Here is a 27,446-nt window from a genome sequence, read left to right on the forward strand (position 1 = left end):
AAATTATTTTCACTCCGTTTTCCATTCTCTGTACCAAACTGTCATGGGGATTTATAATATCTTAACCATAATGACAAAGGCAAAAAGGAGATTATGCAAAACAAGTGGGACCCACAACAGAGTGTGGCAGTTTGGAGTGCTCCTTTTCAGGAAACTCCACTGCATTCTCCCCTCCCCATTTTCCATTTCCCACCTCCCTTATAGCCTCCTGCAGGGAAGAAGGGTGGGATATATATATATATATATATGAACGTAATTGTGATTAACCAAACAGAGGTTTTTATTGTATTAACAAAACGTTTCAGCTTCCACCTTCATCAGCTGCCAACATACAAATGCTGTTACCAAGGTGGCAGTTATGGAGCTTTGAGGATGGAATGCTCAGAGGGGCTTCATTTGCAGAAGCTAAGTGATGCTGGTACTGTCCTCCAGGTTCAGGCCATGTGGGGCCAATGTGTCCAGAGAGTAAATCCAAAAGTTCTCCCTTTTGGTCAATGCTGCTGGATCTGCTGGCATCTCTATCGCTGTAATGGAAAAGTCCAACAGGCTGTGACCCTCGATGTTAAAATGCTTTGCAACTGGTTGCTCCACTTTTTTTGTCAAGATTGCCGACTTGTGGTTCCTGAAGCGCGTGCGTAGGTCAGTTGTGGTCTTTCCTACATATTAGATATGACATCCTGGTCTTTTGCACTTGATGATGTAAACTATATTGCAGGACCTGCAGGTGATGTTCTGTTTGATGTAATATATCCTGCCTGTCCTAGTGCTTGTAAAAGTGGCTGTCTCCCTGAGGTACACACAGGTGATATAGCGTTTGGAGTGACAAGGATGAGACCCTGGATTGGTGATAGGTGGCTTATGCACAGCTTTCACCAACAGTCTGCGCAAATTAGGAGGTTGGTGAAATGCTATAACAGGAGGCCTGCTGATGGCTCTGGTAAGATGTTCAGAGTTTGCATATATATATTGTATTTTAGCAGCTGATGAAGGCGGAAGCTGAAACATTTTGTTAATACAATAAAAACCTCTGTTTTGTTAATCACAATTACATTCATATATTTTTGGGTGATTAACGGAATCCTTATAGGGATCCAGAGCAAGCTTATTTACTGAGCTCTGCAGGTGAGGGCCTCCTGCAGATACCATCTTATGACGAGGTCTGTCCTGCACAAGATAAGAAATGGACCTTTAGTGTGGCAGCACCTACCCTGTGGAATTCCCTCCCCTTCCAGTGTGGTGTAGTGGTTAAGGTGTTGGACTATGACCTGGGAGACCAGGGTTCAAATGCCCACATAGCCATGAAGCTCACCGGGTGACCTTGGGCCAGTCACTGACTCTCAGCCTCATGAAAACCGTATTCATAGGGTTGCCATAAGTCGGAACTGACTTGAAGGCAGTACATTTACATTTTTTAAATATTAGGCAGGCGCCATCTCTGCTATCTTTTTCACACCTATTGAAGACCTTCTTCTCTCAACAAGCCTTTTAAGTTGAGACCTTATCCCAGTCTGCTTCTGCATTGGAATTGCTTTTTAATATGCTTTTAAACCTTTTTAACAATATGTTTTTTAACCTTTTTTTTAAAAAAAGTCTTCAAAGCTTTTTAAAAAAGTTTTCAAAGTTATTTTGTTTCAATATATTTTAATGTCTTTTTATGGTGTTTTAAAGTGTTTTTAGTGCTTTTGTTTGCCACCCTGGGCTCCTGCTGGGAGGAAGGGCAGGATATAAATAAAATAATAAATAAAAACAGTCAGGCAGCGTCCCATAGCTAGTGAACATGCTCAGCCTTCATTGGCTTGGAGAGACCCCTTTAGGATTTTTCTCTAAAGATTATTGTGTACTTTTGCAAACTTTGAGGTGCCCCTGCACTTGCTGATATCTCCCTCTTATTTATGGATGATGCCACTGTAGCTACATAAATAAGGGCACCCACACCTGATCATAGGAACTAGAGGGAGTGTTATGAGCCATTGAGCATGTTGTAAAGGGGTGCCTTAGCAGGCCAGATCTTTATCTCCCCCAACCCAGCTGACCAACATGGACAGGTGGGTGAAAGCAAGATGAACTGCCAGTGCATCAGCTGAGGCACAGGGAGTTCCATCCTGCTTTCTGCAGCTATCTCTTTATCTGCTTCACACTTGACATTACATATGACATCAGGTATGGACCAGATGGGTGTGGTTTCAGATAAACAGCCTCCCAGGCCAAATGGTAAGGCCTGGTGGCTGAAGGTTCCCCACCTTATCTAAGGAATGGGAACAAAAGGGTTCATTGGTGACTTGTGTTTCTGGTTTGTTGTTGTTGGAGGGGGTGTTTCAGTAATATGTGCATCTCCCCAACAATATTCCATGCAAAATAAACCTACATCTACAGATAATAACTATTAGCGCTATCAAATAATTACTATGCCCCTATCTGGATATGGATAGCCTAACTTCAGTGATCTACACTCCAGTAACCTCAACTTTAGATTTCTACAATGTATTATATGTGAAGCTGCCTTTAAGTGGTTCAGGAAACTTTAGCTGGTGCATAATTCAGCAGCTAGATTTTTGGCAGGGACCTATTAGGTTGATCATATTACACCAATGATGTCCCGTTCTTTATATAGGGTTGTTGAAGAGAGAAAAAGCTGTCTGCCTTCAGGCTACCTTGTAGGATTTGGTAGGAGTGACTATTTTGTAGTGGGCCATATTCTGATCTACATATTAATTCAGAACCTGCAAGATCAAGTGAGTTTACTCTGGAATGCACACACACACTGAAATTCCAGAAGCATCCCTAGTCCAAAACAGTCTTGTATCCAATACTGGAACTGAAGGAATTATATTTAGGTCTAATTTCTTTGGATGTGTGATCTCAATTTAATTATAAAATCTGACTGCAGATAGTCCTCTAGCTATCACAGTCTAGGTTTGTAAGGGTAGGCTTAGCCAGTTGGACAGAACCATCAGATACTCGAAATAGACTAAAGAGTTAAGAATAGTCCCTAATCCAGAATTAAAAGGCTTAAAGGTTATCAGCAGTAAATCAGAATACATACCCATGCAACACAGAGCATCTTAGAAAGACAGAATCCCACATAAAGACATTTTACACCCTTGGAGGTGGGACCTCCCAGATTCTGAAGAGAAGATCCCAGTTGTTTCCCATGCACCTGATTAAATTAAATATCTTTCCCAATTGCCCTTACCAAGCGCACTGTAGCATCACTAATGAGGTAAATGTCTAACTATCATATTGGTCCGGAACAAATACATGTGTCACCTGGACTTCCCCCCGAGATTATCCCTATTTGTGTGTGTTCCATGTTCTTGTCCTTAGAATGAGGTCCTACTTCTCTATCCTTTTGATCAGTATGTCCCCTGCTGTGTCCCCTAAATATCCTAACCCCAAACCACAATTGAGATTATGGGCACAGGTTCACTTGTGCCTATACACACTTTTCCAGACATGGCCCATCTCTAAACGAAATTGTTCCCCTTTCCTCAGGTCCTCGCATGTTGACTCATCTTAATTTAACCATTATATGTATAGCTAGCTTTTGCCTGTGTCTTTCCCCTAAGATGTTACCAGGTGTCTAGTTTATTTTGGGTACCTGGTCCTTAGCAGCACTTAGCAAATCAAGGATTTGCCCTTGATCAAATCTAACCAGACATTAGCCTGATTCAAATTATTGGGGGTCAATTCTCCTACAGAACAAAGAGTCAGGTCTCTCCTCTAAAGGGGCAGGAAGGAGTATACAGAAGACTGAGGGTGATGTGGAGTGGTTTCTAAACCCTGTGTTTTGGATGTGCAATGGGGGTTCACACATGCAGGCCATTGCTTGATGCTACAGCCCAGCCTTCTCCAGTCTGGCTCTAGGTGTTGTTGGGTACCCCTTATATCAGCCCTGACCATGTGGCCATGCTGATGGGAGTTGGGGTCCCAAAAAGATCTGGAGGGTCACAGGTTCACTATCTCTGGTTTAAAGTCTTCCCAACTCTGCTGTATGCATTGCTTAGAAGAGACATTCCTTTCTGTATGACAAGGAACTTCTAAGATGGTCAGAAATTGGTCATTCCCTGACAGGGGAAAGTGAACACCTTTTCTACGATGGTGCCCATCAGCCTCAATTTTCTGTAAGTACTTATATTAAAAATAATGTAATTCCAAAACTTCTGGAGGGCACTACTTTGCAGAAGGACACTACAGCTTTTCAAATGGTGCATATGTTGGCATCAGCCATTAAAGCTTCTTCTTCCTTATCTTCTTATAGGTTTCCGACAGGTGTGACTATGTTTATGTCAACGGCAAGGAAATGAAAGGCAAGGTGAATGTAATGGTCAACTTCACCTACCAATACCTGAATGCTCCTCTGCAGGTTACCGTATGGGTGCCACGCCTGCCTCTTCAGATCGACGTTTCAGATACTGAGCTGAGCCAAATAAAAGGCTGGAGAGTCCCCATTTTTTCTAACAAGAGGTGGGATTTGTTGCTGAATGTATCTGATATTCTGATATCAGCCTAGCTTACCTCCTTAGAAACCTGGAGATTACCTTACCTAGAGGCACAGAAAGCTGGAAGGGCCTCAAGTGCCATCTCACACAATCTTTCCCACTTTTCCCTCCCCACTGCTAAGGAAGATTGACACACAAGAGATAACACTGGAAGCTTGGTAGTGGCTCATCTAAAGCAATATCTTTTCCTCGGAACACAAGAAGGAAGATTAATCATGTGATTTTTCAAATCCTTCCAGTTTCCCTTGCCTGTAGGGAGAGAACCGTCAAAGTTTGAAACACAGAAACTGGACTGTTTGATAAATAGAAAAGAAGCTTTGAGCCTTCAACCATTTTCATTGAAAAGGTCTCCTTGGGGCAGCAACTTGGGGTCCTTTGCCCAAATTTATCTCCCCCCGCTGCAAGCCATGAGGTGGGGTGTGTGTGAGGAAGAGCATTGTCTGTGACAATGGGATGACAGCAGAGCATTGCTGAAGAGGGCATAGGGGTATGTACTCCTTCCCAGTGTGGAGCATAGAAAGCTGCCATATAGCAAGTCAGATTGTCTATCTAGACCAGCATTCTCTACTCTTATGGGCAACAGTTCTCCAGGGTTTGGGGCAGATGTCTTTGCCGCCACCTGCTAATGGATTGTTTTAACTGAAGGTACCAGTGATTGAGCACAAGACCGTCTAGGGAAGAAACATAGCTCAGTGGTAGAGCACATATTTTGCATGCAGAAGGTCACAGGTTCAATCTGCAACATCTCCAGGTAGGGCTGGGAAAGATCCCTGTCTAAAACCGTCGTGAGCTACTGTCAGTCAGCAGGGACAATACTGAGCTAGATGGACCAATAGTCTGGCTCAGTATAAGACATCTTCTTATGTGCCTTTTTTGCCTTTGGGGTCAGAATGCATCTCCTTGCAATTGTCCACTCTGGTTTTGGCAATAATACGGAGTAACTAGATTTATTTCCTGGATGACTAAAGGGTTGCTTGAGAGAGATGGAAGAGATTCCTGCATCCTTATGTTCTGCAAAGAGAGCATGTGCTTTACCACTGAGCTAAATTCCTTTGTCAAAGCATCCTCAAGAGAGAAAACACTCATTGTTGACTAGAGTCACATGGGGAAGTGCATTGGCCATGATCCAGTAACTGTAATGGAATATGTGGGTCTTCCTTGGTTTCTCCAAACGAGAGTGCTCAAGATGCTTCTGAGGAGCACTTCTTTTATAGAAGGCACTTCTGCATACATGAGGCATGCCCCTTAGATATCTGTGCTGCTTGGGAACAAATGTTAAGTACAAATAATAACCTTTCAGACCTACCCGGGACAGTGACGATGAGGACGAAGATGAGCGAAAAGGAAGAGGCTGCGCCCTCCAGTATCAGCATGCCATGGTGCGCGTTCTCACCCAGTTCGTGGCCGAGGATGCCAGCCCATGGGGACAGCTCACCTATTTGCTCGGATCCGATTGGCAGTTCGACATTACGGATTTGGTGACGGACTTCATGAAGCTTGAAGAGCCTCACGTGGCCCAGCTGCAGGGGGGCAAGGTTCTGGTGGGACAGGAAGTTGGCATGACAATGGTCCAGGTCAGTTAACAATGGTTGCCATCTGTTGAACTGCTGTGGTTGTACCTAGGTAGGACAGCATCCTGTTCCATGGTTTTATTGCTCAATAAAGACAGAGTTGAAGCTCCCTTGGATGCCTCGAATTAGTAACATGGTTCCTGGGCATGATGCCTGATCAGATCCTGAGGATGGGCAAAAGCAGGAGTAGGGAACCTCAGGCCCAAGGGCTGAATGCAGCCCTCCAGTCCTGTCTATCTGGTCCTTCAAACTCTCCTCAACCCACACCTGCTGTTCCAGGTCACAAGCCTCATTGGCTCTGCTTTGCACCCCAAGTGTTTTTTCCTAGCTAGAATGTGTTCTTGAACACTGATCATGCCACTTGCTTATCGGGATAGAGGACTCAGAGGGGCTGTCTGAGTGTGTAGAAACTAGCCAACTCTACAAATTACATTGTTACTCTGCTCACTTTTGCCTCTGGCCCACACTGCCATGTGGCCCTCAGAAGGCTACTCAGAAGAGAATGCGGCCCTCTAGTTGAAAATGGGTCCTCACATCTAGGCAAAAGCCATACTGCCTGTTGCTCCCCCAAAAGAGCTCAGATGGCTAAACCTCAGGCAACCCTGCCCTGGGCCTTACCCAATCAGCCTTGCAAGGTTTCCCTACTATCCTGTTCCTACTCATTACAGAAAGCCCCTTTGGCTTCCCCTTTCCTCAGGTCCTCTGTTGATTCATCTTAATTTAACCATTATATGTATAGCTGTGTTTTTCTACTAAGATGTTACCAGATGTCTAGTTTCATTCACTCAAGGCCTGATCCATGCACAGTACAAGCAAAGAAAGAGGCTTTGATGGTTTCTGAATTATCTGTATATAAGGAGGCTGTATAGAAGGGATGTTGTCCGTGGCTCTTTCTCTTGTATTTCCTGACCTCACTAAGCCAGAACCTCAGTACATCAGTCTCACTGACAACAACTTTTAACTGCTGCTTACAATTCCCAGGGCAGGGAAGCTGGTCCAATATTTGCCACTTTGTGGTGTTCCAACACTTCTTAAATATACCACTCTTGTCTAACATTGTACGCTTGGATAACCCAGCTTCCATTAACAGGCAACATGTTGGAATTTGATATTCCTTGTGCCTGTCAGGATGTGCTGTCAGTTCCACCTAGGAAGCTGCCTTATACAGAGTCAGACCATCTGTCCATCTAGTTTTGTTAACACTGACTAGTAGTCGCTCTTTAGGGTTTCAGACAAGGGTTTCTTATCTGATAGGAGCATAGGAATCTGCCTTAATCCATCTATTTACATCAGGGATGGTGCACCTGTGGCCCTCCAGATGTTGAGCTACAACTCCCATCATTCCTGATCATTGGCTATTCTGACTGGCTGGTTGGGAACTGGAGTCCAGCAACATCTGGAGGGCCACAAGTTGTCTACACTAACTAGTATTGGCTTTTTAACACTACTTGGTGGTGCTGGGATTCTTTCCCAGCCTAACTTGATGATAATGAGGATTGAACCTGGGTCCTTTTTTATATAAAGCATGTGGCTCTACCAGTGAGCTATAGGATTATGTTTGCATGTCTCAAGGGGTGTAGCTGTCTTCTTCAGTTTCACCAAGGTCTAGATTGGTCTGTGTCAAAGTCACTTTTCCAACTCATTCACCAATCATGGATAAAGTTGTATTACATTTGATAGGCCAGTAATGACATGAGTTCATCAGGACCCACCACTGACATTTATGTGAGATGTTTGGAGTCTTGAAATATCCATGCGAGAAAATATCAATTGTCATAAAGAAGAGGGGAACTGTTACTCTTTAACCTCTTCCTAAACAGATTCCTTTCTGGCTTCCCCCAAAGGTCTTGTCTCCATTGTCTGACTCCATCTTGGCAGAGAAGACTGTGACAGTGTTGGATGACAAGGTGACCATCACAGATATGGGGGTCCAGCTGGTAGCTGGATTGTCACTCTTTCTTCAGCCCAGTGCAGTGAATAACCAGGCTATTGTGGCTACTGCTGTTGCCCAGGAGTTGCTCCATACCCCCAAACAGGTAGAGTATGTGGAATCTTGTTGTCTTCTATCCATTCTGGCAGTTCTCTTGAGCAATGCTCTGTGCTGTGTGCATACTGTGATCCCACCACTCTGTGTGTGTGTTGGAAAACACAGTGATATATTTCCTGAGAATCTCAATCTCTCTCTCTGTCTCTGTCTCTGTCTCTCTCTCTCTCTCTCTCTCTCTCTCTCTCTCTCTCTCACACACACACACACACACACACACAAAACTTTCTAGTCCATAGATTGGATGGGGAACCTATGGCCCTCCAGGTATTGCTGGACTACAACTCCCATCATCCATGGTCCATGCTTCCTGGACTGATGGGAGTTGGAAGACAAACAACATCTAGAGGGCCACAAGTTCCCCACTCCTGTTCAAAAGTCCATGGATAGTTCCTGGTGAATGCCAGAAGCCAGAAAAGCTGGCTGCAATGGATTTCCATTGTTTAAGAAGGCTGAGGTCTCAGTGCCCTGTCTATCTCCTTCCCTGTGTCTAGTGAAAGTATTTGTCCTGCCCTATCATGGCTTGAAGATCCAGGGAAATAAACTTCATTGGAGAGCAGGGTCACATCTGGTAAGGCAGTCGCTTATGGCAAGGCAAACAAGACAAGGCTTTCAGGACCTTGGATAGAACCCTGCGGAATTATTATTATTTATTTATTATTTATTAGATTTGTTAGACGCCCATCTGGCAGAGATTAATCTGACACTCTGGGCGACATACAACAAAACACAAATACATTCCATATAGAAACATAAACAGAGAACATTAAAAAATTAAACCCCCCCCTAGAACTGCAATCTGACAACCTAACCCCCCTGCCATGCCTGGTTAAAGAGCCGGGTCTTCAAGGCCTGTCGAAAACACAGCAAGGAGGGGGCCTGGTGAAGGTCAGTTGGCAAGGAGTTCCAAAGTGAGGGAGCCATGACTGAGAAGACTCTAGACCTGGTCCTCACCAATCTAGCTGCTTTTATGGGGAGAATAAGGAGTAGACCATTCGTGGACGATCTTGTTAGCTGATGCCCCTGGTGAGAGTGGAGGCGTCCCTTTAGGTAGAGTGGGCTGGCCTCAAATAGGGCCTTAAAGGTTAAAGCCAGGACCTTGAATTTGGCCCGAGCAGCCACCGGTAACCAGTACAGCTCCTTGAGGACTGGGGTAATATGATCTCGGCGGCGGCTGCCTTTAATCAGGCAAGCCGCCGCATTCTGCACTAGCTGCAGCTTACGGACCGTTTTCCAGGGAAGACCCACATATAAAGCATTACAGTAGTCCAAACGAGATGGAACCAAAGCATGTACTACTGAAGGGAGCAGGCGGCTCAGGAGGTAAGGGCGTATCCTACATATGAGGTGAAGTTGATAAAGCGCTGCCCAAGTAACGGCCGTCACCTGCACCTCCATAGGTAACTGGGAGTCAAGAATGACCCCCAAACTCCGGACCTGGTCTCTCAGGGGCAATTGTACCCCGTTGAGCACCAGATCAGTGATCCCCACCTGTCTTTGTCACCCACCAACAGTACCTCAGTTTTATCAGGATTCAGCCTAAGCTTATTCCTGCTCATCCAATCCCTCATCGACTCCAGACACTTAGATAACATTTCTATCGCCACCAGTGGGAAGGATTTAAATGAGTGGAAAATCTGTGTATCGTCTGCGTATTGATGGAATTGCATACCGGATCTCCTAATGATATCTCCCAGCAGCCTTATATAGACGTTGAATAACATCGGGGAGAGGATGGAGCCCTGTGGCACCCCACAAGTGAGGGGCCAGGACTCAGAGACCTCATCTCCCAACACCACTCTCTGGTATCTCTGTAAAACGGTGCCTCCGATACCTAGTTTCTCTAGGCAATCTAACAAGATACCGTGGTCAACAGTGTCAAAGGCTGCTGAGAGATCCAAGAGAACAAGGAGGGTAAATTCCCCTCTATCCAGTGTCCTCCTCATATTGTCCACCAGAGCAACCAGCGCTGTTTCTGTCCCATGTCTGGGTCTGAAACCTGATTGAAATGGGTCAAGGTAGCTCACTTCCTCTAAGTATGCTTGTAGTTGGTTCGCCACCACCCACTTGACCACCTTACCCAGGAATGGTAAGTCTGAAACCGGGTGGCAGTTGTTCAAATTCAGAGGGTCTAAGGAGGCCTTTTTCAGAATTGGAATTATTACTGCCTCCTTAAAAGCAGGCGGCAGATGGCCTTCGCCAAGGGATGCATTAACCACTGCCTTGATCCCCTCGCCCAGTTTGTCTTTGCAGCTCATAATGAGCCACGCTGGGCAAGGGTCGAGTATGCAGGAGGTTGGTTTAAGCGAGGAGAAGACCCTAACTACTTCCTCAGGGGCAAGGAGCTGAAAACGGTCCCACAACCCTAAGCGCTCACTGGTCACCTCAGGTTCAATTACTAAGGATGTGGCAGGCGGAATGGTGCTCTTGATGTGGTCGATTTTGTCCGCAAAATGTTTTGCAAACTTGTTACAGGAGGCCTTGGCCTGCTCTGTCGGGTCTGGGGCAGTTGGCCCCACCAGACTATGGACCACCTGGAACAGTCTCCTCGGGCAGCACTCCGCGGCAGCAGTAGAGGCTGCAAAAAACTCTCTTTTTGCTATCCTCATCGCCAGCTGCTACTCTAATCCGAGTTCTGTCCACCTGTGCGTGTGATTTCTGCCAACAGTGTTCAAGCCGTCTCACCTCCCGCCGTAAGCTCTGCAGCCGCAAAGTATACCAAGGTGCTCTCCTGCTTCTGTCTAAAGGGGGGGAATGTTTTGGGGCCATCCAGTCTAACTCCTTGGAGATCCCCGCGTTCCACCTGGACACCAAGGTCTCAGCAGAATGGCCATATGTAAAATCAAAAGAATCCCTCAGCTTGCGTATGAATCCATCAGGGTTCATCAGCCGCCTAGGACGAAACATCCTAGTGGGCCCTCTACCCCTCCGAGGGAGCAGTGACACACGAAGGTCTATTCTAACTATGGTCCGACCAGGACAGGGGGGCAGTGGCCAAGCCCCCAACTTCCACGTCACTGCCCACCTCTCCTGACACAAACACCAGATCAAGGGCATGCCCCGCTGCATGTGTAGGCCCTGTTTGAATGGGTAGTAACTCCAGGCTGCCATAGTGTCCATAAAGTCTCGGGCCACTCCTGAGAGGGAGGCCTCAGAATGCATGTTGAAATCCCCCAAAACAGCCAAGTTTGGAGATTGTGCACGAACATCCGAGACCACCTCCAGCACCTCGGCTAAGGAGTCCGATGTGCAACGTGGTGGACGATATACCAATAAAAACCCAAGACTACCCATTGGGCCCAACCACCAATAGAGGCAGTCAGCGATCTTTGACTCACGAAGGGGAGGCCTAGAAAAAAACAGATCTGCGGTAAATAACCGCCACTCCACCCACCCCCCGGCCACCAGAACTCAGCTCCTGCGCAAACAGAAATCCCGCTGGGCGTCAGGCCGTCAAGATGGGGGCCGCGGCCTCATCCAACCAGGTCTCCGTGATGCAAGCCAGGTCAGCCTTCTCATCCAGAATGGACTAACTGAAGCATCCTCACCCAAGGAGAGCTGTTGTCTCAGCAAAGTGCAGAGGTCTTTTGAAGTTTTGCTGACCTGGTCCTGCTGTGGACCCCTGCCATTCCAATAAGCTGTTTTACAAGTCCAAGGAGTTCAGCAAGGCCACATATTCTGAATTAAAAGTCCTGAAGTGGGGAATCGTGGCTCCCTGAGGTGTGCTTCCTCCCGTTCTGTGTCTTCCTCCAAGCCCGAGGGGGAATTAAGACTGGAGAACATGACTGCATCATAGATATGCAGAAATGCAAAAATTGCAGAAAGCTGTTTAATGTATATAACAGCATGTTTAAAGCACATCCAACATACATTTAAAACACTTCATTTTCCCCAAAGAATTATGAGAACTTTAATTTGTTAAGGGTCCTGGGAATTTGTAGCTCTTTGGGGGAAAACCACCGTTCTCAGAATTCTTTGAGGGAAGTGCTTTGGATGTGCTTTAAATGTTTGGTATGGATCTGCCTCAAATTGCAGAATTAGGATTACATGCTCACACAAAGCTGCCATATACTGGGTTAGCTCATTGGCACTGGGTCTCCAAAGTCTCAATAAGGGGACTTTTGTAGACCTGCAGCTAAGATCTTTCTGAAGGCAGATGCTCAGAATCAAAGTCTGGGACCTTCCACATGCACGGCCAGTTCTAAAGGGCGGCCAGGTTGGGCACTGGCCTGACAGCCCCTGTAGCTACAGGGGGCCCCTCAGCCACCCCTCCGCTCCCCTTCTGTGATCCGCAGGCCCCTAGCATCCCCCCATGTCTCCCCACTTACCTGTCTGCTGTCTTTTACCATTGCCCTTAACAAAGATGGTGGCTACGGTTTCCCTAAGGTACTGAAGCCCCTGCCGCCATCTTAGTTGATGGCAGAGATGCGTGCACGTAGCACGCATGCATGCCATCAACAAAGATGGCAGTGGAGGCTTCATCCCCTTAGGAAAACCGCGGCCGCCATCTTGGTTAAGGGCAATAGTAAAAGACAGGAGACAGGTAGGTGGGGCTGGGGTGTGCGCGCATGCGCATGCGCACACACAAATGCGATGCACGCAAACACGCACATGCACACATGCCGGGGCCTAGGGCAAGCTGATGCCCAAGGACCCCGGCATTCCTGGAGCCGGCCCTGTCCACATGCAAAGCATGTGCATTACCACAAACCTGTGGAGCCTTGTTTTATAAGCCACTGGTTCTTCCTCTTTGCTGCAAGAGTTCTGCACATGGAGGAAATTCTGTTCATATCTGTGATTTTAAGTTTTTTTAAAAACGTTCTTTCAAGTAGCATTTTAGTTATGCTGTCCTCTATGGTTTGCCTCAATGTACTTTCCTTCTTTTCTTTGCTTCTCCCTCCCCTTTTGCTGCTATCTTTCTATTGAAACACTTAAAAATCCATTAGGTCTTATCAAGTGCTCTCAGAAAGTGAATGGGTTAGGCAGTTCCCTTCACACCAACCCCCTCACACTTGATGGTGGGGTAGCATGGCAACACCAAGGTCTCTCCCTCTCCTTTCGTTGAGGTTCCTAGAAGAAGGTTGCAGCAGAATGTTCTAGGCTGAAGGAGATCTGGAAAATGTAATTCTCCAGGGCTCCTAAGTCCAATAAACTCCAGTGGGCTTCGAAGCCAAGGTAAATTAAAATTTCCCAAGACCCCTATGCTCCTGAAAGCAATGGTATCCCAACTCAGGGAGAGAGGGAAGGAGAGAGAAGCAAAAAAAAAAACTTGCTACCACCATTGTTGTTACCCTTACCCCACTACCAGGGAAGAGAAGAGGGTGGCAGGGAGGGAGGAAAGAATGGCAAGCAACAATGGGATGGAGGGAAAGCCAATACAAGACATTTTGCAGAAAGGCTTAACTATGGGTTTCGTATTTCAAGCGCCTAAAATTGACTGAGCCTCCAATGTAAGAAGTGTTGGGAGATGGAAATGAAAAGGAGGACGGGAGAGATAGGAACAGGAGAAGCACATTCATTTCTTCCATTTGGAAAGGCAAAGCCATTCACCTCTGCTGTCCTATTACTCTCAGATTTGGCTGACAGAGACGGGCTAGCGTTCAGGCCCATTAAGGCACCAACATGTTGTTCCCACTTAATTCACTGGGTACGAGACTCCAGCTCACCTGGGGCAAAGCTTCTGAGCAGCAAGGTTGAGGTCGTGGCTTGCATGGAGATGGGGAATGCATAAAAGCCTCAATTTCGAGGCAAATCAAATAAGAAGACAAGGAAAGGTCAGTGATAACGGATACTGAAGGAAACTGAAAAGGGATATCCATACCCACATTTGCCTAGAAACACTCAGTGTCTTGAGCTGGGTCTATAAACACGCCACAGAATGACATGGTAGAATGGACTGTCCTATTGTCAACGGAAAATGAGGAAGATACTCCTTTTGAATCCTCCCTATTGTAGGAATGTCAGAGAATTCCGACATAAGTTGGTCCAGTGAATAAGGGTGGTTCTGTTATTGCTTTCAGTCCACAAATTATATGTAATTTATCATACCCTCCTCTGCTTGCACTGTGTTTCCTTTGCACTGAAATGAATAGGGTGAATAACAGAGTGTCAGCGTAATTACTTAATTTACTAATTAATTTTGCTCAAGCAGATACCAAGACGAATAGCGTAGCTTTGGGCGGAAGACAAAGCAGCAGTGAAATGGAAACTGTGCTGCAGACAACCAATATGAGGCAGACTGGAAAATGATTTCTTCTTATATCCCTGCTATGTGGTCAACAACAACAAAATCCTTGCAAGCTGAAAATTAGTGCATCAGGGCCAGTCTTTTGTCCCCAGTGCCTGTTTTCTATTCTAAGGTAGTTAACTAACATAGAGGAATAGGGGTTTTTTTAAGTGATCCCCCTCCCCCCGTATTCTGAAGTGGCACAGTGCATTCAGACATCACCAGACCATGAAGGGAACAGTATGTTTAGAACAGGTCTAAGGCTACATGCACATTAGTTGTTTCGAAAGCAACAAGACCATTTTGTCTGGCTGTCCTTTGAAACTTATTTGCCCACAACTGAACACATCTTCCTTCCCCACTGCTGATGTCAGATATTTTAGGACCACCCACAGCAAAGCGTTGGGCCCATCACTGTCTCTGCCTGAGCCTACAGCAAAACTTTCCATTGGACACACCTTGGGATGGCAACAGGTTTGATGGCCAATCAGTTTTGAAGTCTGTGCGAAGCTGACTTAAAAGCAAAGCACACTCAGTCTTCAGGGCAGAGTTTGACTAATATCATGTGCCTCTAGTTTCAGGAAACAGAGGTGGAGGCATGCTGTAACCAGTATAACTGCAAGTGTGCATAGGAAATGACAACAAACCTACAGGCAGAAAAAGGTTGAGTTGAGCTTTATGGGCCATGATTCATGATTATTGGTACTTAACATCCCAGGATATGGAAATAGTTTCAATTGTCTGATTTCTTAGCAGGGTGACATCTGAGCCAAAGTAAGGACATGCAGCTGACATTCTTCAATTGCTTATATTCGTACAAAATCTGCTTTTATCCCAGATTTACATGATTAACCCACTGATACTAAGCTGATAAGCTGACAAGATATCTGGCAGGAAGGGAAGGTGAAAAGGTGCGTCCCAAAAATGGAAGCTGATTTTGATGTGTGTGTGCAAAGTTCTTCTACCATTTGGGGGCTTTACCTTTGCTAATGGTAGTCCAGTTCATTTAAATTTATTTTTTAAAACATACATCCCATCTATTTTCTCTCTGTGTGACTAACATAACAGAGACATTGACGTCTTAAAGCCATGAATATCTTTTTTATGTTAGTCACTGCAATAAATGTATGGCTTTAGGTGCCAATCCTGAACCCACCTACTGGCAGGAAGCCACTTTGAATTCTGAGTAGACATGGTTAGGTTTTCTCTGGTAGTGATTAACACCAGTTTTCTGATTCACAACCAGCTTGCCTGAAGTGCTGTTTGGTGCTTTTAAAAATAATCTCTCTGTAGATATAGGTTGGCAGGCAGCATTTTCTCTCCCCAGAAGCTCCCTCAGGATTCTGCTGTTTTGTCGTGACATATGAATCATTCCAGGGACATTCGGGTGTGGGGAAGGGATAGAAAGAATGGAAATGGTGACCAGTGTGGGAAGCTGTGATGCTGCCATTGCCGTGAGTGGTTGTAAAAAATGAGCTAAGAAAAAGAAAAGAATGCCATGGGCAAAAGCAGCCTTTGCCAACCTGGTGCCCTCCAGATGTTTTGGGCTTGAACTCCCATCAGCGTCTGATGAGAGGTGTACTGCAAAACATCTAGAGGCCTCCAGATTGCTAAAACTGGATGAAAATAAAGCCCTAAAACATATTTTCACCACTAAGCTCAGATATCTTCACTTCTTCCATTAAAAATCAGTTTAAAAAACAGTGCTTTTTGATCAACTAAAAAGATGGCCCTGCTTTATGGATTAAAATACATTTAATCAATTTACATTGCAATCCTAGGCATGTCTGCTCAGAAGTAAATCTCATTGTTTTCAACTACACTTTCTCCCATGTAAATATGCATAGGACTGCAACCATAATTGATCCATTGATGAATTGTTGCAAGCCTACCACAAACAAAAAGATATCCTCCTCTCCTCTCAATCTGCTAACTAGAACATAAGGTGGTCCCAGACATTGGTCATCCCTGACTTAATACATGAACTGAGAGCCAGCATGGAAGAACAGCTGAAGAAAATTGAGTTGTGAACCAAGAAGACGAGACTCCCCGATGCAGAGTATGAGCCTCTGTACTTTCTGACTGTCTCTTTTGTCTGGCTGTCCAAGGAGCTATAAAAACGAGCTCAGAAGAGAGACCAGAGCAGAACAGGGAAATGTTAATGGCCACTTAGGCTCAACTCTTTTCATCTTGCGCTATTAATGGAGAAGAGTGCAGGAATGTCCCTGAGTGAAATAACTGTTGCCTATTCTTCGTGCTCTGTTGAGGCTGGAGGAGACTTCCTGGCTATCAACTTCCTATCACCCCCTTCCTCCTCCCTCCCTCCCTCCCTCCCTGGAGGGAGCACAGTCTCCTTTCCATTCACAACTAAATGCCACCTCTGATACTGAAAGATGGTGTTTCATTTGAGCCCTGCTTGTGGGCTTCTTAGATGCATGTGATTGGCTGATGGGGGAAGCAGGACACTAGACTGAAGGACCTTTGATCTGATCTAGCAAGGCCCTTTTTCTTGGAGAGACTGAAGAATGTCAGGAGCAGCTGGATTTGTTTGCAGTTGCCCCATGTGGTGAGCCACTGAATTGCAGATGGAAGCTTCTCAGTGAAGTACCTTCAGGCCCTGGACTGACTCTTCCCACCCGAGCTGGCCACTGGGTCCTCCTGGGCAGGAAGGCATGTAAGAGGGTATTCGGAGCAGCCGATGGAGCAGCTCCCCACTCGTGCTGTCAGCTGTAGATATGAGCCAAATAGGCAGGGCAGGGTGAAATTCTTGGTTATTCTTCAGTCCTGTCTCCTGGCTTGCTCCTCCCCTTTGCTGTCTGGTTTGCCCTTCAGTCATGGCTTCAGTTTTGATCCTGACTACTAACTACTCCCTTAGCTCTTGGCTCACCCTAGATTGTTGCCAGTGTCCTAGAGCTGACAGTGTGTCTTCTCAATTTGCATATGGAAAGTGACATTTTAAAAGACAAGACAAGAAAAAGAAAGTGTGGAAGGAAAATAAGAGTCCTCTGATGGTGTTACAGCCTTCCCACTGACGTTTGGAATGTATGTCTTAGACCAGGGATGGGGAATCTGTGGCCCTCTAGATGTTGCTGGACTACAGCTTACATCATCCTTGACCATTGGCCATGGTGTCTGGGGCTGATGGGAGCTGGAGCCCAGCAGCATTTGGAGGGCACCAGGTTCCCCATCCCTGACATAAACCCATTTTAAAGAGAAAGAACTGCAGAAACAGATGCATTTGTCAACAAATTGCTCAAAAAGCAATTCCAGGGTAACTATATCTCCCTTTCACTTCCACTCTCTTTCTCCAGGACCCTTGCACACGAATACCAATTGATTGATTTAAAGATTTGATTTAAAGCATTTTTATGCCACTCTTCAGCCATAAAGGGGGAGGAGGTCCAGAGCAGCTTACAAATATCAGCGTGAAGACAGATTGTGTTTTTGCATTGCGACTGCCTGCATCCATCAGAAAACAATATGACTGATTTGACTGAACCAATGATAGAAGCTGCTCAGATATGGGATGTTGCCTCATTGTAAACGATAGCAGAGCCAACAAATGAATGGATGAAATATTGGATACTTCCATGGTAGCTGTCCATTTCTGAACTAATTCTTCTTTTTTCTAATGCAGGGCTTGGGAACCTTTACAGCCCAGCAGGCCAAATCCTTGGCTTCTCTACACCCGGCTGGCTACTTTAGCGGATGAGCCAGGCTACTCACCTACCCATCACCTGATGCCACTGTGACATAACTTTTCCTTTGCAGCACAGCTTGAATTCAGTTTGTGTTGCACAGGAAGGTTGCAGCCAATCCAAGCGGGGCTTGAAACCACTGCTGATTGGCTGATTAGTGCAGAAATCAAGCTCCATTTAAATCAACTACATTCTATAATTCCCATTTGGAAACTCTGGAGTGTAGCCGATCTTAGCAGGCCTTGAAGTTACTGCTGGTCACCTGAGTGGCACTTTTGGCAGGGATTGGCTCTGATTGGGAATTCCCGACTGGAACAAATCCCAATGGGGCTTGTATTTGATATCAGATTTAAAAGGTGCCAAGTACAAACCCTGCTTGCCAAGGAACAACTGGGAGTAAATAGAACCTCTAAGCAGTCTGTAAAAAATAAAATAAACATTTAAATTTAAAATGTAATTAAAAATAATGGCCTTGTTTTATCCCACCTTTATTTAATCAAGGAATGCAAGGCAACATACATGTGGTTCCCAGTTGGTCTCCCATCCAGGCACTGACCAGACCCAGACCTACATAGTTTCAGCAAGGTGGTGGCTTCATGTGCCTTCAGACCATATCCTGGGACCATGGGCCAAAGTAGACCCCTGCTGGGCCTAGTGGAGCCTGCAGGCCAGAGGTTCTCCACTGCTGTTGTAAAGCTGCATACCCTATAATATCAAGATGTGTTTACAATTGCATTCCCCAGATCCAAGGATGGAACTTAGCCTAGCCAGCTACTTTGGGAGTGTTGTGCTTCAAACACAAATGGAACTGAGATGCGCATCAGCTTCTGCAGTTGGCAGGCAACACCAAGCCTCTGCATTGACCAATTCTTTGTATATACTTGAGGAACCTGGTCTTCTACCCTCCCATTGTCAGACTGGGGCACGGGCACCTTACAGACCACCTTCTCCTATATGTGCTGTCCTCTATATTTTGTTCGACATCTGAGGTCATGCTTTGGGTCCTCAGCTGCTGGGGTGGTACCACATTTTTTACTGATAGATTGTTTTAACAAAATTTATATATCGTTTGATTGTAGAAAACGTCTAAGCAGTTTGCAAAAAACATTAAAATTATCAATAAAAACAGTTAAAAACAAGTAATTAAAACATTTTAAATGATTACAAACAACAGTAGACGAAAAAGAGATTGAAACACATCAGCATCTATGAGCTGCTCAATGAGGATGGCAAAATGATAACAGATGACAAAGAAAAGGCAGAAGTGCTCCATTCCTACTCTGGCTCAGTCTTCTCCCCAAAGAGGGTCTATGACCCTCCAGAGAAACATGAAGTTGACGGGGCAAGATTGCAGCTTGAAATTGATAGACAAATGGTCAGGGAATACCTAATCATTTTGAATGAGTTCAAATCTGCAGGGCACGATGAACTGTATCCTAGGGTATTGAAGAAACTGGCTGAAAAACACTTGGAACTACTGTCTATTATCTTTGCAAAATCATGGAGGATGTGTAAAGTGTCGGATGACTGGAGGAGGACTAATGTTGTCCCTATCTTCAAATGGGGCAAAAAAGGAAGAAACTGGGAATTACAGACCAGTCAGCCTGACATAAATCCCTGGGAAATTCTGGAACAAATTATAAAGCAGTCAGTCTGTAAACACCTTGAAAACAATAGAGTGATTACTAGAAGCAAACATGGATTTATCAAGAACAACTCCTGTCAGACTACTCTTATCTCATTTTTAGATCAGGTAACCTCCCTGGTAGACTGTGGGAATACTGTGGACATAATACATCTCGACTTCAACAAAGTTTTTGACAAAAGTGCCACAATATTCTGATTAGCAAGCTAGCTAAATGTGGGCTGGATGAAACAACTATCAGGTGGATTCACAGTTAGCTACAGAATTGTACTCAAAGAGTGCTTATTAATTGTTCCTTCTCAAACTGGGGGGAGGTAACAAGTGGGGTATTGCAGGGCTCATCCTGGGCCCAGTGCTCTTCAACATTTTTATTAATGACTTGGATGAGGAGGTGCAGGGAATGTTTATCAAATTTGCAGATGATACAGAATTGGGAGGGAGAGCTAATACCATGGAAGACAGAAACAAACTTCCAAGTGATCTTGATAGGCTGGAGCATTGGGTTGAGAACAACAGAATGAAATTTAACAGGGATAAGTGCAAAGTTCTACACCTAGGAAAAAAGAAACCAAATGCACAGTTATAAGATGGGGGATACTTGGCTCAGCAATACTAAATGTCAGCAGGATCTTGGGATTGTTGCTGATCACAAGCTGAATATGAGCCAACAGCGTGATGTGGCTGCAAAAAAGGCAAATGCTATTTTAGGCTGTATTAACAGAAGTATAGTTTCCACAATGCATGAAGTATTGGTTCCCCTCTATTCAACTGTGGTTAGGCTTCATCTTGAGTACTGCGTCCAGTGCTGAAAACTGCACTTTAAGAAGGATGCAGACAAACTAGAACGAGTTCAGAGGAGGGCAACGATGATCAGGGGACTAGAAAGAAAGCCCTATGAGGAGAGACTGAAAGAACTGGGCATATTTAGCCTTGAGAACAGAAGGCTGAGGGGAGATATAATAGCACTCTTCAAGTACTTGAAAGGTTGTCAAATAGAGGAAGGCCAGGATCTCTTCTCAATCATCCCAAAGTGCAGATCACAGAACAATGGGCTCAAGTTACATGAAGCCAGATTTCAACTGAACATCAGGAAAAACTTCATAACTGTTAGAGCAGTATGGAACCAGTTACCTAGGGAGGTGATGGCCCTTCAACCCTGGAGGCCTTCAAGAGGCAGCTGGACAGCCACCTCTCGGTTATGCTCTAATTTCGATTCCTGCATTGAGCAGGGGGTTGGACTTGATGGCCTTATAGGCTCCTTCCAACTCTACAGTTCTATGATTCTATGTGTCTGGATAGGCTTGCCTAAAAAAAACTGTTAATGTCAATAGTCAGGGAGTTCCAGAGCGTAGGAGTTGCCATACTAAAAGAACAATTTCTTACAAGTGCAGAACGAGTGTTATGTGGCACGTGTAACAGTGCCAGTTGCAGAGATGGAAGCACTGGAGTGGGCACATGTGGGGTAAGGCGGTCCCACAAGTAAACTGGTCCCAAGCTGTTAATGGCTTTCTATAGGAATAAGTAACTCCTTGAACCAGTACCATATCAGCAACCAGTATAGATCCCTGACTGGAGTTGTTTATATGCTGATAGGGCCTCACTCCCATCAGTAATCTGGTTGCAGTATTCCTCACAAACTGCAGTCTCCAGGTCAAGTGCAAGGGAAACTCCACATAGAGTGTATTGCAGTAATCCAATATTGAATTTTTCATCTCTGCTGCTGTTGCTGTTCCGCCATTCAAAGTGATGCAACATCCAGGATCCCACCAGCTTCCCATCATGGCCGCCATCCAATCAGTCATCCTAATGTGTTTATTTAAAGGAAGATTGGCAGCAATTAGGTGAAAATGTTGCTTTTTTACAAAGAGAAGCAGAAGGGGGGGAAGAGAGAGACAGAGAGAAACCGAAGAGGAGATAAAGATGAAAGGAAGTGTAAAGAAGGTTATCCCACAATCCCTCCTTGTTTATGATGTGTAATTAAAGAGCCTGGGGGAGATTTGCCACTTCTCAGGTGCCATCATAAAAGATAGAAGCTGTCTAGATGATATGGTTCTAATCCATCTTCATCCCTTGATGGTAATTGGAGGTACATGTCAGAGAATGGGGGGGATTTATTGATATAGCATGGCCAGCCTTGCTGAAACTGCTCTTTGAAGGACATGGTGCTCCATCATTTCTAGGTTTGGGTATATTGATCTTTTTTTTTCCTTGGAGCATTCAAATCAAGAGATCATTGGTTGAATTTTGCAACGGGAGGTGCAAGACTCTCCATCTCACCAAAGGAAATCCAGGAAAAAAAGGACTTTGAATTGTGTTGCATTTGGGGGTGCCTCATGGGGACTATTTTGTTTGTTTTAAGCATTTTATACAGCACTTTCCAAGTATACAAAATGATACAATCCTATAATGCATGAGATACAATGCAAGAGAAGGTTGCATTTAAAAAGCCAAATGAACCCATCACTGGAGCTAAACATCTTTAAAATTTTGGTTTATTTATCAGGAAAGCTCACAGAAGAATGTTTCTATTAGCAAGGGTGTGTGTGTGTCCGTGTGTGTGTGTGTGTGTGTCCGTGTCCCCATCCATACCATATATTTAAAGCAGTATCATAACACTTTAAACAGTCATGGCTTACTCCAAAAATTCTGGACTTTTGTTGTGAGAAGTATTCTGACAGAGATGTCAGCCAAAGTCGGGCATTTCAGTGGTGTGTTAAGGGCAGCTAAGACTCCTCAGGTTCCTAAGCCCCCTCATTCCGCAGACATCCCCCTCCCCAAAAAACATGAACTTTATATTACACCAGGCCAGGAGCTGACATAGTTAATTCTCTCCTTTGACCACAATGGGTGGTTGTTCATTGGTCAATCACCCACTTTGCAATCAGAAGGTCCCAGGTTCAACCTGAGCTAAATTCAAGGTGCTGGCTGTGGTGTATAAAGCCCTATACAGGTTGGGATCAGGATACCTTACCCCGTATATACCCCGTCAATCACTACCCTCTGCAGGTGATGCTGTCTCATCAGGAGATCTGTTTGGCAGAACACAGGAAGCAGACCTTTAGGGTGGTGCACCTACCCTTTGGAATTCCCTCCCCTGAAATATTAGACAGGTGCTGTCTCTGTTGTCTTTTTGGCACCTATTGAAGACCTTCTTTTTTCAATAAGTCTTAAGTAGAGACCTTTATCTGCATCTGTGTTGGAATTGTTTTTCAGATGTTTTGTCTTTAAGATGTTTTGAATTTTTTTATCACTTGTCACTTGCTGTCCTGGGCATCTTTTGGTAGGAAGGGTAGGATATAAATTAAATACCCTTCCCGCTCCCACCGCCAGCACCTCCAGTATGGCTGGCTAAAAAGAAACACCTCCATCAGAAATCCTGGAGAACCACTTCCAGGAATTGTCAAACTGTGGTCCATGGACCACCAGTGGTCTGTGAGCTTCATTCACATGGTCCATGGCATGCCCATATTATTTATTTTATTTATTTATTTATTTAAATAGTCATACTGATTTTTAATTGTATTTTTATTGCTTCTTTCAGTTCTTACACTGTATTTTATTATATTACAATTATAATATAATATTTGAATTCTATGGACCTCATTGTAAAGCAATAAAATACAATTGGAATTATACAGCATCTAGCATAGCACATTACAATCATTAAGCAGTCCACCAAGACCATCAGCAATGTTTATGTGATCCTTTGGGGGTGGTAATGGAAACCACTGGAGTAGAAAATACTGAGTTAGATGGACCAATGGTCTGACTCAGTAAAAGCTTCCTGTGTTTCTATATCAAGTTTAACTTGGATATTTATTTGGGAAACAGCCATAGCTCAATGGTGGAGCATGCAAAGCAAATGGTGCTTTGCATGCAGAAGGTCCCAGTTTCAATCCCTGGCTTCTCCCAGTAGAGCTGGGAGAGACCTCTACCTTGCTGCTCTGAGCTCATTTGGGACAAAGGGTAGGATATAAATTAATTAAATAAATTATCTCTAGAGAGCGGCTGCCAGTGAATGTAGATAGTAGCGGATTCACTGCACCACGGACATCAGAGCCACCAGTCTCCTCTGCATAGGATTGCTCTGTTAGTGAATATTTTACCTCCCCTTTTTCCAGCTTTGATGAAAAAGGATGTTTTATTTATTCATTGTGGGAAATCTATCCCTCTCTCCCACCAATTTGCTTGGGTGGCTAATAAAAACATATATATCTCTGAAAATACAATAAAAACAATTTAAAAGAAACCTGCAATGAAAACAACTGCGAAGAAACAGTTTAAAAGAAACATACATCCAAGCAACAAGATCTATAGAGAGCAGAATATATGCTGTAGCAGAAATAAAAGCTAAGTAATAAAAAGGTGCATTAAAAACAACTGGCAAAGATCAAACATGTTACATTAGATTAACAAGCCTGGGGAAATAAACATGAAAGGTTTTTAACAGGCACCAAAATGACATTGATGGAGAGAGCATTCCATAACTGGGGTGAAACTATAAAAAAGGTATCGGTTCCAGTTGGGCTAAATGGCCCATTCATTTAAATGATCCTGTGTACATTGTTTTCACACCTGTTTCCAAGAAGAGAACAAAGGAAATATCACTAGTCTTTAAATAGAAAGGGTAGTCTTTCCCCTCCTCCATGCTGTCTTGCATGACTTGCATCAAAAGCGTTAGCTTCATTGGCCTGGATCCAATGAACTGTGCACTTTCTCCACATCTGAGAGGGTGTTGGACTTGTGTTTTGCGCACACAGACTGCATCTCACAACTGTGAAGGTAGAGTCCCACTGGATCAGCCCAAAGGCCTATCTAGTCCAGCATTCTGTTCTCACAGTGACCAATGAGATAGCTATAGGAATCTCACAAGCAGGGCACAAGAGCAATAGCCATGTCCCACTCATGTTCCATAGGCATATGGTCTCTATTCCTGGAGGTAGTATACAGCCATCATGACTAGTAAACATAACTAGATCCTCCATGATTTTGTCTAGTTGGTGGCCATCACTACATCATAAAGTTGTCAGTTCCATATTTTAGCGATGCACTGTGTGAAGAAGTGCTTCCTTTTCTGTGTCCTGAATCTCCCCCTATACCCATGTAGCTGTGAGATGAAGAGGTCCGTTTGAGATCTTATTAAATATTTCTTTTGTCTTTTAGGAAGCAGTGGTCAGCTCCTGGATCCAGTTCAGTGATGGCTCTGTAACTCCACTGGACATTTATGACCCCAAAGATTTCTCCCTTTCTACTTCCTCGCTTGATGAATCTGTCATTTCAGCCCATCAAAGCTCTACTGTGAAATGGCCCGTGGTTGCAGCAGAAGGTGAAGGACAAGGCACATTGGTCAAAGTGGACATGATGATCTCTGAAGCCTGCCAGAAGTCCAAGAGAAAGAGTGTCCTTGCAGTAGGCAATGGGAGTATCAAGGTGAAGTTTGGTGAAAATGACGCCAACTCCCATGGTGCTGCCAATTACGATGCTGCCGAGATTGAAAACCATGCGAGTGACCGGAGGCAGAAGATATTGGACCAAGAGCGGTATGGCCAAGATGGACGGTACTATGGAAGCCCTTCTGCTGAACGAGAAGAAGGTGCCATAAGAAAAGTTGGCACTACTGCAAAGTCAACAGTCAAAAGCAAAGTCCTTAAAAACAGCCTTGGTGGAGAAAAACTCTCAGATGATGGGCAGCTCCAAAATATCCCGATAGACTTCACCAACTTCCCGGCACAAATTGACCTTCCCAAAAGCAATGGTGGCATGGAGGAGAATGACCTTGTGCAGGCACCCAGGGGTCTCAGTGACTTGGAGATTGGTATGTATGCCCTGCTAGGAGTCTTCTGCCTCGCCATCTTAGTCTTCCTAATAAATTGTGCCACTTTCACATTAAAATATCGTCACAAGCAAGTGCCAGTAGAAGGGCAAACCTCCATGATCCACTCCCATGATTGGGTGTGGCTTGGGAATGAAAGTGAGCTCCTGGAGAACCGAGTGGATATCTCAGCCCAGCAGGATGAACGCACAACTAACATAGACCGAGGGATAGGCTTTGAGGAGAGCAACCAGCTTCTCAATGGCAGCATGTCAAAAAGCATCAAGAGTCAAATCCATCAGTCAGCTGACTCAGGGGGCAAACAGGTGAAAGAGCCAAAGCTTGAGCCCCCTTTGCATTCACCCACCTCCAAGCGGAAGCGGGTAAAGTTCACAACATTCACCACCATCCCTCCCGACGATGGTTGCCCCACTGTCAACTCCATCCTCAATTGCAACGAAGATGACATTAAATGGGTTTGCCAAGAAATAGACCTGGGGGAAACAAAAGAGATAAGAAACTACATGGAGAAGCTCAAAGACAAAGCATAGCTGTGGTTCACAGTTTTTTATGGGTTAGCAACCACACCTTGATGCCTTCAGTCGAATCAGGAGGGACTTGCAGAATATGATGGATCTGTGTGTCAGAGAGAGAGAGTTGGGGAGGGAACCAAACAGACTTACACACAATAGATGTTTTCTATATATAATCAAGGAGAGGTAGTTGCTAAAGCAATTCATGGTGGGCTGTTGTTCTTTCCTCTCCCCTAGATGGAATGTCCAGCCATTCGGGTAAGACAACCTCCACCAAGCTGGTGCCCTCCAGATATCTTGGACTACAAATCCCATCTGTCTCAGCCAGCACAGTTGTTGTAGCTTAGGCATATGGGAGTTGTGGTCCAAAACATCTGGATGACAACGGGTTGGTTGGAGCTGGGACAAGAAGTCCAAAGGAACTGAAGTAGCTGGTATGATGAAAGGAGACAAGGTGAGATTATGAAATGGATTATTGGGAGGTCAAAGATAATTAAACACAAGGTACCGAAAGTATTCTCTTTTGTTTACAAAAAATGAAAAAAGATAATAAAAAAGAAAACTTCTTTATATTTCTAATAAAGCATCAAAAATATGATACTGAGACCTAAGATCATCAAAAACATGATACTGAGTGGATCATACAGTTGCAGTGACTGGAGGGAATGCAATGTCTGGCAAAGGAGAGAAGCAGGAGGGTTTTTTTTCCGTGTTTTTTTTTTTAATTACTGTCACATAATGAACATAGGGTCCTTCTCTCTCCTCCCCTCCCCTCTCTTGGTTCTCCACTATTCTGACTTTCATATCTTACTTTTCATTTGGAAGGGAGAGTAAGTAAACAAATGAACGAGTTTTCCTACAGAACAAAAATACTCCCCCCCCCAAAAAAAAATTAGTTTACATATTCACTCGACCTTTGAAGAGCTTGGACAATCAGCACTGAGCACACAATTCCGGCATGGCATGAATGTTGAAATCAGTGGGAAACTGTCAGCTGGATCCAGCCCCCGAAGCAGCTTTTTCGGACCTCACCAGCCACCCACTTACCAATTGGTGGCCTGACCCATTTTTTGGTTGGAGTTTTCACCAAACACACCCACAATTTCACATTTTAAGGGGCCTTTTAAGTGAGGAGCCTTTGTAGAACTCAGCAGGGAGAAAGATGGGAGGGGGGATGAGAATTAGCTGGCACTACCTGCCATTAGGTCTGCCTACTGTTTGAGCTGCCTACCTTCCACCCAACTGTCTCAATGGGCAACTGCCACCATTGCCAAGGATGCTGCATGTGTGTTTCATATCCATCTTATTGTGTTGCTATCTCCTGAACATTCTGGCATGGCAATGTTATCATTTCCATCCTCTCTAGAAGCACATGCATCCATCAACCTGAGCCCCCTCCAGCAGTGTTTCTGAGTACA

General features: G+C 44.8%; 1 protein-coding gene across 2 annotated transcripts in view; it reads left to right on the top strand.

Annotated features, from left to right (window-relative positions):
- TMEM132C (transmembrane protein 132C) overlaps nt 1–26,685 on the top strand; it is a 369,933-nt gene extending 343,248 nt beyond the window's left edge. For both annotated transcript variants that reach the window (XM_061602881.1, XM_061602882.1), the window contains 4 exons: nt 4,259–4,464; nt 5,800–6,073; nt 7,915–8,106; nt 24,847–26,685. In XM_061602881.1, the coding sequence (XP_061458865.1) occupies nt 4,259–4,464; nt 5,800–6,073; nt 7,915–8,106; nt 24,847–26,046 (1,872 nt within the window). In that variant the 3' untranslated portion in view covers nt 26,047–26,685. The remainder of the gene's footprint in view (nt 1–4,258; nt 4,465–5,799; nt 6,074–7,914; nt 8,107–24,846) is intronic.
- Nucleotides 26,686–27,446: the final 761 nt, after the last annotated feature.

Source organism: Rhineura floridana, chromosome 19, assembly GCF_030035675.1.
Source record: "Rhineura floridana isolate rRhiFlo1 chromosome 19, rRhiFlo1.hap2, whole genome shotgun sequence".
Taxonomy (NCBI): Eukaryota; Metazoa; Chordata; class Lepidosauria; order Squamata; family Rhineuridae; genus Rhineura; species Rhineura floridana.